General features: G+C 37.2%; 1 protein-coding gene across 1 annotated transcript in view; it reads left to right on the top strand.

Annotated features, from left to right (window-relative positions):
* LOC309436367 (outer dynein arm-docking complex subunit 2-like) overlaps positions 1-13863 on the top strand; it is a 55013-nt gene that overhangs the window by 25798 nt on the left and 15352 nt on the right. Inside the window, exons 8-9 of the mRNA XM_082045503.1 lie at positions 2064-2252; positions 2834-3055. Of these exons, the coding sequence (XP_081901629.1) occupies positions 2064-2252; positions 2834-3055 (411 nt within the window). The remainder of the gene's footprint in view (positions 1-2063; positions 2253-2833; positions 3056-13863) is intronic.

Here is a 13863-nt window from a genome sequence, read left to right as displayed (position 1 = left end):
GACCCAGAACTAAAAAATATGAACTGCAGCATCTTCTGGAATCTTTATTTACCAAGTCCATGAGCAATTTGATGGATTTGCTCAGCAAACTTAGCACAATACAATTGGACCCTACTCTGTTCATAAATCAGCCCCCAAAATGAAATAAATATAATCAAAACCATTCTTGGTCTCAGGGTCACTCCCTAGCCCTAGGAAAGTTCATACTACCCATTCTTGAATTTTCATGAGGTCCTAAGACCTTTCAGTCCAAAAGGCTTTCAGGAGAGTGTCTGGTAGTTTTAATTCAAAATTTCTCCTGTTTATCTGCTGAAGGAGGCTCCTGAAAGAAATTCCACTTGCAGACCTTTCTTTCCATCTGTGCACATTTACCATCACTGAGGTGCACAGGCTAGAAACATCAAAAAACACCTGAAGTTCTTGCCCACAGTGGTTTCTGACCCATATCTATTTTGTAATCAATAGTTTATTTACTTTTCTTAAGTCTTATGTTTTACAGAAATCCTTAGGTTGTCCATAACTAGGTTATTCGCTGGTTTCTGTGTTCATTGGACAAAGAACTTAAAGAGAATCACTCATCTTTCTGGATCCACATCTGAAAGATAGAAAATGTGACAAAAAATGTCAGACTGGATTATAGATTGTATAAAGAAGTCCTGATAAAACACAAATATCTATGGTCAGTATAGAGGTCCACTCAACTAAAGTAACTGGTGGACCCATTCAAGTAGAAATGGTGATTTCTCCAGATTACATTGCAATACTTGATATACTCAGGTCAGGCTCTTGAAGTTACATCCATCCCTTTGCTAATTATTATGTTTACACTGAAGTTTCTGAAAATGCTGCTGCATTTTGCAGTGTTGGCTTTCAGGCCCCAGATAACCAGGCATCCTGAGAACTCCTTCTAGATGGTTGTTGGCAAAGTGTTGCTCAGAGTTACCCGTGGGTTGAATAAACATGTAAAAAATCATTCAAATAAGTAGATGTTTTTTTCTATTCTGGCATTGTTTCTGTCCAGGAGGATAACCAGGAGGTTATCTAGAATAATGTAATCTGACATGGTGGAATGTCTTACCGAAGAAAGAGATAAGTTTCTTTTCAAGCATCTCAGTTTAACAGAGCACAATGAATCTTAGAGTACAGCATTGGTCAGTGGCTATGTATCAGTTAAGAATTCATGCTTGAACAAATCTTAGATTTATACCCTGTGTGCTTTTAAGGGTACATGAAGTACTGTATGCTGCATGTCACTTCATCAGATACTGCCAGTCGCTTTTTGCTTGGGGCAACCAAATGAATTCTATACCCGTTAGCTTAGTCTCACAGTCCCAAAACTGCTGGTTTTCTCTGGTTTACATATTGACATGTAAGCATGCGCTTGCTAATTTGAACTGATTAATAAACACAGGAGTGTGAGAGCAGCCAATGCTATGTCAGAGCCAAGGTTCACTGACACAGTATTCTGTTTCTCACACTAGCCCACAGGGGATGCCTGTGGAAAGGTAGAAGAACAGGGCAAACTTGTAGCCGTGGTTCCACTGCCTAGAATGCTCTTCCACCTTCAAGAAATCTGTGACTCAGGAACTTTTCTAAATCAGAGGGAATACTTTTATATTTAATAAACCTTAATGGACTTTTTTTTCCTGTGAATTTGTCTGGTTAATTTCTAACATGTAAACTTCTAACAGCCATTGCAATCCTGCTCCAAGGACTTCAACATCTTAACTATTCTTTGAAGAGAACTTCATTTTATCCTGAACGTGCCAACTGCCAATTTCATCTAATGCTCCAGTTCTTCTCCCTGTGGTATCTAAAATGACACTAGATACCTTTATTTAAGCATTGAATTTCTGTCTAGATGGTGGTACATGAAACAGCGTTAACTCTCATATGTCAATCAAGAGAGCTCTGAGTTACGAATTAGCCGTATTTCTTGGTGAAGGCAACACAGCAATAGCTGCAGTTTTGAATAATGATGTCATGCCATTCTCTTTTTTAAACATTTGCTTAAAATACAGATTGAATATTTTAAAATAATATTTCTTTTGATTCTCATTTAGGATGCTGGGGAAATGGTTCGATCCTTTGTTGGTGGCTTGGAACTGATAGTCAATTTGCTAAAGTCAAATAATAAAGAAGTTTTAGCAAGTGTATGTGCGGCCATTACAAACATAGCTAAGGATGAAGAAAATTTAGCTGTTTTAACAGATCATGGAGTCGTTCCCCTGTTATCCAAACTAGCAAACACGGTAAGTAACATCTAAACATTTTATACTAAGTATACATAAGTCAGACTGCATTATACCCAAATAAAGGTTATGACAAGAGTGGTAGATTTCACAGCAGCTGTAAGGAAGAGCTGTACAATCCTTCCTCTGTGAGATGTATATTAGACATGAAAACACTCTGTGGCTGGTACTAAAATTGCTTTGGAAGATGAGCTTCATTTTAATAGTCACTGTTGCTGAATATTGCATTTGAGAGATGCAGCTGCCAGGTGAAAAAAGCACAAAGGGTTGAGGGCGCAATAAATCTGAACCATGCAGACAATCTCAGTGATGGGTCTATATGTTACATTTTAAAGCTAATTTCATCTTATTTCCAGTCAGTCTAAAAGCACCTTTGAAATAATATGAAAACGCACAACACTTCATAAAAAGACAATAATAAAGGACTAGTTCCTTCATGTGTTACAGTTCTTTCCAGTTTTTAATTGTGCTTCAGTTAAATTGGCATACCTTAAAGATGTTTGAGAATACAACTCTGCTTTCCTATGAACTTTTTGTTGTATTGTGGTGTCTTTAATTTATTATGTTTTTACCTTCTTCAGACCAATAACAAATTAAGACGTCACTTAGCCGAGGCCATTTCCCGCTGTTGCATGTGGGGGAGCAACAGAGTGACCTTTGGAGAGAGCAAGGCTGTAGCTCCTTTAGTCCGTTACTTGAAGTCAAATGATCCAGCGGTTCATAGAGCTACAGCTCAGGCTTTATATGAACTTTCAGAGGATCCCAACAACTGTATCACCATGCATGAAAATGGAGTGGTGAAGGTGAGGTGAAACTTTTTTCTTATTTGGAGTTCAAACTATTGAAGGGGTTTGGCATTTGAAATAGTTCTTCAATATTGCTGTGTACCTCAGATTTTCTGCACTTTATCCTAAAAATGTCTGGTTAAATAGTGAATTAGGGAACAGTATTTCAGTGCTAAAGATATTACAGCTTGGTGGTTGTTGGGAGTGGAGATATGATGTGGATGTTCACCTCTAGAGTATTTGATTTGACTCTGACCTAGGTTAGTAGTGACATTACATCAGCATTTTGTTGTTCTCAAATGACTTTTGCAAAAGAACTTGCATTATCTTAATTAATAGTTGCCTAGTACAGCAGAAAGTCACCCAAGAACAGAGTGTAACTAGATTTGGGGACAAATTAAGATAGAGTAATACAAAGGCTTAGTTTATCTGGAGCTGTTTCAGTGAATTCTGCCTTTACTTATACAAATTCTTCTTTTAGGAATTAAGTATAAGCAAATACTGCAAAGATCTTTCTCCAGAAAGAATTTTTCTCTCAAAAGTATTTTCTAGCAAAGTTTTCTCACTAGTTGAAGACAGAAGAGTTATTCTTTTGGCACAGGAGAGATAAGGATTATGGCCGTAGAGATGGAGATAGTAGGAATTTTCAATTTTCATAAATTTTCTGAAAGATTCACTGTTTGCAGACTTTTCATTTCACTTCATGTTCAGATAAATGTATTGAAAGTATGAGTTGACTTATGATGCAATGTTGTTATTAATGGTGAATTTAGGCCTGCACTAATCATAATGCACTTTATTGTGAGCAGTTTCAATTCTGGCACAGTCTACTGGTCCTGCATTATCATGCATTTATCTGTAGTAGGCTATGTCTGTAGCTGGGTTAAAAAAAATCACTGGTCAAAAATGTTTAAAGACTCAGTTTAAATGCCAGTGCTTGAACTGACTCAATTCAAGCTACCTGTTCAGTGCTGCATTGTAACATCTTCCCATCACAGTTGCGTTACACTGGCTGTAGGGCAGAGAGGAATATATATTGTACTACAACTCCATTTGAAACAAGTGTCTGATGACTTTTTACTGTTGCTTATCTTTCTGTTCAACTGCCACAGCCCATTTTCTGCCTTCCTGCATCTGTTGTTTTCATTCATTTTGTTATGCAGGTTTTAGGTTTTATAAGTTGTAGCACACTGAACATACTATATAAAGCCAATTCTGATTATACACTTTTATAACAATTCCATCTCAGTCTAGGTTCATCTTTATTTTTCAGTCCTAGTTAAAACATTTAGGCTAATTAAAAACATTTCTTTGCACTTGCAGATAAATAGGAATGTACAGAAAACAATAGCAGCTATTTAATTTTTTTATTATTCACAATATTCTGGAATAAGACTAATATTTTAAGTGAGAGAAAAGAGAACTGATAAAGGAGAGCAAAACTACAAAATAAAGGAACATTCTTTTTTTCCCAGGGTGCACTTCTTGTGTATGAGAAACTTGTATTCTTGTAATGCAGTGAACAAGTGTTTGAACATGGGCTTGTATGTGGGTCCATCAAGAACCAAAGTGGAAGTGCCACTCATCTCATAACTGGTGGGTGGCCTGAACATGTGAGAGGATATACGACAGTTTCTCATCACATGTGCCAGCACACACATACATTTCTGTCTAAAAGCAGATGTGCACTAATTGTACAACAGGAAGCAGCTGCATTTTGGTCCAGGTTGAGACCAGCAGACAGGGTAGCAGTTCTGCTGAAAAGGACCTGGAGCGCAGGTTCAGCAAGCTGAACATGAGCCAACAGGATGCCCTGGGAGAGATGAAGGCCAACAGGGTCCTGGTCTGGAGACTTAGCCAGTGGCTCAGGGGTAGTGACTTAGCACTTATTAAATCACATCAGGAGTATTATATTCAGTTTGGGCTCCCACTTAAAGAAATATATGGATTACCCTGAGCAAGTGCAGTGAAGGGCCATCGAGATGGTTTGGTCCTGAAGCACATGACTTATGAGGGATCTGAGCTTGTCTAGCTTGGCAAAGGCCTTTGGGCAGCAGTGCCTAACAGCAGCCTGTCAGTATCTAGGAGAAATGTATCAAGGAAACAAAGGCAGGCTCTTTACTGAAGTGTGTGGTAGGAGGACAAGAGACAATGGTCATAAATTTAATCTGATGGATTCCATCTGTATATAAGGAAAAAAATTCTGCGAGGGTAGTGAAGCACTGGAACAGTTGCCCGGAATGGCTGTGGATTCTCCATCCAAGAGAATTTAGAGACCCAGCTTGAAAAGCCATCAGCAACCTGGTCTGACTTCAGTATTGACCCTTCTTTGACTAGGAGGTTGGACTAGATGACCTCTGAGATGCCTTCCAACCGAAATGATTCTGTGATTCAGATAATCTGATTTCTATCATATGGAAAATAATGAAAATAATATGAAATACAGAAGATAATTATTGTTCCTTGCAAACCACTTCTTCACTACCTTTCGATAACTGAGCAGTATTCTCCAGCTTCTCAGTGGACTTTATTGAGCCATAACCATGGCATATTCAATTAGGGAAAACAGCCATAGCTGTGATAATGGGCTTTCCCATTCAGTACCCAAAAACCCTGGCATGGCAGAAACCTTCTAAGTCAGATGGGTATCTCAAAAGAAATACTGTTTGAAGAACAGATTTAATCACTCTGTTGTTTAGATATTTAGATACTTAAAGAGATGTGTAGGATAAAGTGTCTGAATTCCAGTCTGTGTCATTCAGAAATAAAATATTCATTCCATGAACAGAAAATTCACTTGAATTTTAGGTCAGGGCTACAAATATATGTGACTAAGAGATGCAGTGCTATCGCGCATACTTTGAAGTATTTCAGAATTCCGTGAGGTGTGACAAATCCTCCTCTGTAGTTCAGAAGATCTCAGGTTTTTTGGGGAAAGCAGTCTGACTGCAAACAAAACTGGTTCTATAATGAATCTTTAAAATGCAGCAAACCTGATCAAATGTTAAGAGGTTAATGAGCATTAAGATAAAACCACCTGTGTCCATACATTACCATGAAGGACCTGCAATAATTCGTCATACCTGCTGGTATCACAATGTGCAAAAGTCTTGGGAAGAATTTTTGGAGGTGATTCAGAATATCAATTAAATCACCTCTAACCTTAAAAGGCTGCACCGTTGCTCTCAGATTGGTAGACTGGCATCTCTTCATAGCCAGGAGGTGACTGCGAACCAATTATATAGCTGGGAAAAGAAACATTATGGTTCCTTACTGCCCATTTTTCTTACTAGCAGTTAAAAATGAAATATCCTTGGAAGACACTAATTTACTGGAAAAAGTAGTTCTTCCTAGTCCCCCCAAAATAAAAAATAATGGAAGTTTGGGGGAGTGAGTTTTTGGATAAACTAAATGAAACTAGTCAGATGGTTGATGTCATCCATACCAAAGACTGTCAGCTGATGCACAGTCAAATGTACTGAATAAGCATAAATCTTTAAGAAGAGATCTGTCCAGCTCTTCAAGGAAAGTGTCTTCTTTTCCATGTCCTGCTGAAATCAGTGTGTATAGTGTAGAATCTGAAGTCCTAGGGTCACCTAGAAAAAGTGTAACAATGAGGTGTAACAATTTACAGTTGTAAATTGAGCCTTGAAAACAAGTTTGATCCTTTAAAAATTAGAAGATATTAATTATTTTTAGAAATCCATCTATGTGAAGAAATTCTTTAGACACATCCCATAGTTTGTGCTAAGAACTAAAAGTAAGTAGATAAGATACATGGAATTATCTTATTCTACACCAGCACATATTTCATTTTTCTATGTGTTTGTTTTCAGTTACATTCAAGTAAACATTTATGGAGGTGCTTAATTACAAATGCTGCAAACATTTGATCTGGAGAATATGAAAGTAATTACATGTAAACAAACAAAAACATTCTTCACAAATAATCTTTCTGTGGTTTTAATTATCACAATATTTTAAAATAGTGTTTTATGGAAACTTTATTATGACATAATAAGCATAAATGGAGCTGTTATTAAATCTTTATTCCTTTAAGTCTTTAATAAATCCTTAACACAAGGCAAATTGATAATATGGGTAAGTGAAAACAATAGGACCCTGGAAAAGTTTCCGGCTGTTATGTACAGGTGCGTAGCATGCAGGTGTGGAACTGGAACCACAATATGCATGAACCGTTGGGAATCAGGACTGCAGGACATATTGCAAAATGCATTTGCCTTTCAACTAGGAGATAGGCAGAGAGAATCCAATACTAGTGGATGTGTTGAAGTTAACACGGCTTAGAGATCCATGTTAATAAACTCTGAAAAATCTAGACCTTAGTCTGTTCTCTCTAGGCCATAAGGTGACAGAAGTCTGTGAGGGGTCATCAGAGCTGGCTTTCTCTAACTATCCTGGGCTTTCTTGCTTGTCTAGCTTTGGTAGCATGGAGATCAGTGTCAGATGGTTTGCTTTATTCTAGTATTATGCCTGCAGTATAGGCATATCCATTTTTTAAAAAGGGCATAGTTTGGTTTTGCCCCTGTTTGTCAGGGAGTTGCATTCTCCCACTCACAAAAGGACAATATCTATGGTCATCTAGAGTTTCTAACCCTAAATAAAGCTTGTTTTAATTAGCAAATATCTTGCTGTGATGTTTCCAATCACTTTCTAATGCTTTTATGTTGTGTCATACCTGGAATAACAAATCAGCAAAGCAAAGTGAAGCAACAAATAGGCCTTTTTAGAGGATATATCAGACCAGTGAGACATAGTGGTTCTTATCCAGTGAGGATGGCCATATAATAAGTGAAGCATGGTGGGAAGTCTGTGAAAATGTGTTGGACCCATCATAGTTTCTCCAGATGTGCTAGTCCAAGTGCTTTTGTTCGGTGTTGCCAGAGCTGAGCAGATCATGAAGCAAATCAACACTTGCACCATGACAGCTCAGGACACAGCTGGCCAGTGCACCAGTGCTTATGAGCTGGGCTCCTGTACCATCAAGAATCAGTTAGGGAGTTTCAGAAAGACTAAAGAGGCACTTCCAGAGGGCAAGGAAAGTGAGTGGAGGAGGTTTAGTTGCTCAAATGTGAGAGTCACAACAATGCTGAATCCTTCATGTTGTTAAATACAGATTTTTTCAGGACCGATCACATTTTGGAAAACTTGTCTGGGTTCCTTTGATATTTTTTCATCCTTTTACCAGATACCTGGTGTCTCAGTAATCATACCCAGTTGGATTCATGTCACAGCTGCTGTAGTTCTGACTAGGTTGCGATACATGTGTAATCCCAGGTGTTCTTCAACACATGTTCATGTGCTGCGTTCAAATACATGGAAATTCTGATGCTTCAGGGAAACATTTACTCTGCATGAATGACACAGTTGCTGAGTACTTGAACAGTCGGTCAGGGACTTTCTCAAAGCATCAGATTTTCTGACCATTCACTACACAATGTGTATATACATGTTTCTGTTCAGAAAACCAGGAATAAAAATAAATAGGGCAAGTAATTTCATCCAGATTCTCATATTTCACATTTTGCCACTGCTACAAATAGTATTTGCTAATCACAAAACAACAGGTATTTGCATACAGTTGTGAGAGCAAACCAGTGTTTCAAGTTTTCACCTATTTGTAAATGCACCCAAAATATGTTCAGTTTTCTCAAGCAAGACTATGTGACAAAAGGGTTGGGAAATGCTGGCATATGTCAGCTGCCACTTGAAATTCTGAGCAAACAAACAGCATCATTCTGGAGGAAGTTTAGAAAGGCAGTTTATGAAGTTTTTCTTTTATGTTCAGTTCCATGCTCAATGTTCTTATGACTGGGAATGGAACAATGGTTATGACCTGTGACAGATGAATCAATGCTTTATTTCTACCAAACACCAGAAAATATTTCCACTTTCTGAAGTAAAAATTCATGGCTGTGGTGGAAAAGACATTCATATTTTCAAAGACCCAGTAATGACATGTGGGACACTAGAAAGCAGGGGAAATTTTTAGACATCAGACTAAGGAACAGGCATCGACCTGAATTTAACACTGAAGACAGCTGTCCACAAACCAAGGGAGAGGGAAATCCAGTGGAGGATTGGCAGTTTATAGCCAAGATAAGCAGGACTGCCAGGCAAAGTTCTTCATACTGGGAGTCTGTCACAATTAGAGGGAAGAGAAACAGGAACAGTCACAGACAACTGGAGGCATCCAACCATCACCACATTCTTCATGGAAATGGAAAAAAGTCTCATTTAAAATGTAGCTGTTGCAAAGGGACAAAGATGGCTACTTGTAGCTGACGGTTGCTGGAACCTTAGACAATCAAGCTCATTCATTAAAAGATCTTCAACTGTCCACTAAAAAATACAGGTTTTTTAATAAGGATGCTCTTTTCAGATTTATTGTAGAAAGGATGTTCTGTAAGGCACAGGCAGATGAGGAAGTGTAGCTACTTTAGTACTGAAAAGAGGAGTCTAAACATGTTTCAAATGAAGAATTCAAGTCGTCTGAAGATCCTGAAAGAATAGTCAAATCATTATCCTAGAGACCACGTCATGGTATCCAATTAATACAATGCTTCTCTATGTTACAGTCACACTTCTTCTTGGTTAAGTTGGCAAGCTGTAGATTGGGACATGCGTCTGAAGTGAGTGAGTGAGGGTGGTGATGTGTGTAGGAACTTAGGAAATTACTCATGTGTTCTAAAAAAACTTCAGGTATGAACGGATGTAAACTGGAACACAGGAGGTTCCACTTAAATATGAGAAGAAACTTCTTCACAGTGGGGTAACAGAACACTGAACAGGCTGCCCAGGGGGGTTGTGGAGTCTCCTACTCTGGAGACATTCAAACCCTCCTGGACACATTCCTGTGTAACCTCATCTGGGTGTTCCTGCTCCAGCAGGGGGATTGGACTGGATGATCTTTTGAGGTCCATTCCAATACCTGACATTCTGTGATTCTGTGATTCAAAGTATATACAAGTGGAAAACATGCAACTGGTTATTCCTGGTCATTCTTTGCAAATGAAGAAAGATAAAAGGTGATCTGTTGTGGAAGTTAGTTTCTGCTGTTGTGGAAGTTAATTTTTGACATTGTAAGTGATATAAAGGATTTTTTTCTGTGGAATATCATTATTATTTCTCTGTAAAGAAGGCATAGGAAATTTGAATGGCCTCATCACCTACCGAGTTGAGGCCAGTCTTTTATGATGAGGCTAATAAGACCTCTGAGGAGATTATTGAAGTAATGAAAAAAAAAGGAGAATAAGAACCCAAAATCAGGCTGTAGAAGAACAAAATTAATCAAAGTCATCATTCATCACAGCTTTAAATGTTTACATTGTGAACATACCCATCTGAAATAATCACCCAAATTCTTAAAATAGTCAAGGAAGAGAAATAGATTCTTTACTGTGCATCATTTCTACTAATTTAGACATTCATGCAAAGATAAGGCACCTCTGGTCTCCTTTGACTATAATGAGAGCGCAGGTTCAAAGTTCAGATCTGCACATCTGCACCGTAGGTATCTATGTTTAATGGGGTGAATCCCATCCTAAGGCAGTGGAGGACTTGTTTAAACAACTATACAGTCCAGTTCATTAATAGAGAGAAATGACAGAATTCTGAATAATAGTGCAATAAGGAAGAACAATTACATAATTTGTTCTCTTCCTAGGAAAATACAGATGAGATGCATTTATATGCTATGATGGTGATAAACCTCTGTCTTCCCAGCAGTAACTGAAGCACACTTTGAACCTGATCTAATAAAGCCAGATGTTTTAAATTAGTGGATTTAACTAACTTGAATCCAGGGATTTTGACAAAGATCTTTGGAGTATTAAGGGTGGATTCCTTTCGTCTAACTTCCGCCACTTTTAGGTATGGAGTAGTCTAAATTAAGACACCTTCTGTAGTCAATGGAAAGAGAGAGAGGCACCTGCAGACTTGTGCTAGCTGAAAATAGGTGCCTGAGATATCTGGAAGGAGTAGACTCGTGAAAGTGCCTAGTTTTCCTCACTGAGTATAGAAAGGACCTAGGTGGCTAGCTCAGACTGAACAGCTAGCTTCCAGACAGCTGAATTTTAATTAATATCCTCCTGAATGTTGGTTTTCAACAAGCCTTGCAGCACAGGAGAACTTGCAGGGCTGGAAGAAAGGTAGTGTGCCAACATTTAAAAAGCCTAATTAAGATTATAATCCTGTAAACTGGACACTATTCTCATGTTAAATAATAATAAGTACATACATTATGTACATACTAGAATGGATCATCTTATTGATCTAGTCTGACTAGCCTTACTCATACAAACCAGAGACATTGCTTCAATTTACTTCTGTTTGGAAGAGAGTATATATTTTAGAAAAACACTGACTCTTTACTTAAAAAATTCCAGCGATGGAAAATCCCCTAGAGCCATCATAACTTGTTCCAGTAGTTAAATACCTTCCCCATAAAAACATTTGCACCTTATTTGTAGCCTAAGGTTTGTCTAGCTTTATCTTATGCAGTTACATGTATGATACTGTTGCTTGCTATATAACTTCCGTTCTCATATACATTCTTACTGAATAAGATAAAATTGCTTGTCACATTGTCATCTTTTTAATTTGCTAAGCAAGTGTAATCTCTGATGGAATTTCTATCTTTTTAATTCTTTAATTATATTTCTGTGTCAGTCCTGAATTTTTTATTTTGAACTTTCCTTTTGGACTGAATTTCAACATACTTCAGAGCAGAATTCAGTATTCCAGTAATATCTGTATGAATACTTAAAACAGGTAAAATAACTTCCTGTTTCTATGTAAGCTCTGTTTGAACATCAGAGATTTTCATTATTCTCTTTGGCCACAGTATTGGCCTCAGAGTTCACATTTGGCCAATTTTCTACTTCGATTTCCATGTCTTTATGGAAACTGTTCCCCAGATTAGACCTTTGCATACTATAATATTGACCTTCATGCACAGGAGTGAAAATTAGGTAATATTGTTAATGTAAATCACCAGGAAATTTAGACCTTGTGATAGAAGTTGTTGGTTTTTTTTTTTTTTCAGGAGATTAAATCAGATTTGAATTGTTGTCAATACGCTTTATGAATGTCAGATGAGTTAGCTTTCATTTTTGTTAAAAGCAGCCACAAAATATATTCTAGCATTTTATTGTTTTAGAGTGGAAAATTTTAAGAGACCAACAAACTGACTCTTCTTGTAATGCCTTTAAAACAAAATATTGCCTTTCAACAATGGAGGATTCCAGGTCTGGCAGAGATATGATTCATTAGAACACTGACAGAGTTCACTGGCTGAGAAAGTGGTAAATGCTTTTGAATTATGTAGACAGAAATGGATTATGGTCTGTGAAAAGAATAGCAGTGGCTTTGATTGTAAAGTATGAAGCTAAAAAAAATGGCTGTTAAGCTTGCCAATGAAATTCTAAATTTGCAAGTACCTGATCAGATGGTACATAAATATTCTAAAACATTTAGGAAAATCTCCTCAGTGACATAATTTCCAGTATCTCATATGAGGATCTCTTGATATTTTGACTTAAAGTTTGTGCTTGAATTCCAAACCAATTAAACAATAATGGTAAAGGCATTATTTTTTTCCATTTATTCATTTATTTATGTGTACTGTGGTGATGCTTAAAGCCATTGACCACAGATAAGTAGTTCACTTTGTTAGGCAGTGATATATACCTACATAAGAAGACAACTCTAGAAAACTTTCAATTTAAATGTAGCACGTAATAAGGTGGAGGAGAACAAGCAGGAATGGAGTTGTAGAAAAAAATCTATAAAAAACATTTGTTTTGATCATATTTGATAGTTCAAGCAAACCAAGGTACAATCACTACTAATTCTTAGCTGCAACTCAATTATCATATGTAAAACATAAATACTGTGAGCTTTTTGAGAAAAACAAGGAAACAGGAGCACTGGAGAGCAGCCAGTCACCCAGACTGAGGCACTTACACCATATGGGAACCATAACTGGTGCTGCTGGCAGCTCTTTCCATGTGTGTGTGTCTGTGCTGAAGTCTACATCAAGTCACAGTAAATCAGCCTCTGCTGAGCTCCGCATTGTGCTGAGCTGCTTTTGTTATCCAAACAAGTTTATTTAAAGATTGTATTGCTGTGCTGCACTATGAGCAGGTCTTTTCTCCTCTTCTTATTACATTGTACATACAGAACTAATTATTGTTGGGTTAGAGGAGCCATTATTGGGGCTTTTTTATTGGGTTGGGTTTGGTTTGAGTTTTGTTTGGGGGGGAGGCAAAGAAGGTGTAACAGCTATAATGTATTTTCTGAATTCTGTGATGAATTAATAAAAGGTATTTGTGTTTTTTAGGTTCTGTTCTTGCTGGTAGAAAGGGTAATCACATGTAGGTTCTTCTGTTCTCTTGTAATAATCTAAGATACAAACCCAGTTGGTTTAACCATGATTTATGAAAGTTACTGTGAAATGTAGATTTAATATTTGGAGAATTCTTTTATGTTTCATTATAATGACTGTATTGAAAAAAATATTTTATGTATTTTATTGTGCAGAGCTTCCAGAATATTGGTTTTCTTTTGCTAAAGTCATAAAACCCTACAAGAAATTTTGGCTAACAATTTTATGTGAAAAGACTTTCGTAAGACCATCTTTGTGAAATAAATAGATGTGAATTACAAAATATGGAAGACAATTAGTAATTTCTACTGAAAACATTCTAAACCCAACTTTGTGCCACAAACCATATATATCTGAAGCTTAGAAAATGAAATGCAAAAGCACTGGCACCTATTTCTGTAGGAGTATTTGGTTATGG

Source organism: Streptopelia decaocto (genome assembly GCF_964273445.1).
Source record: "Streptopelia decaocto genome assembly, chromosome: 2".
NCBI lineage: Eukaryota > Metazoa > Chordata > Aves > Columbiformes > Columbidae > Streptopelia > Streptopelia decaocto.
This window is presented reverse-complemented; position numbering and strand designations above follow the sequence as displayed.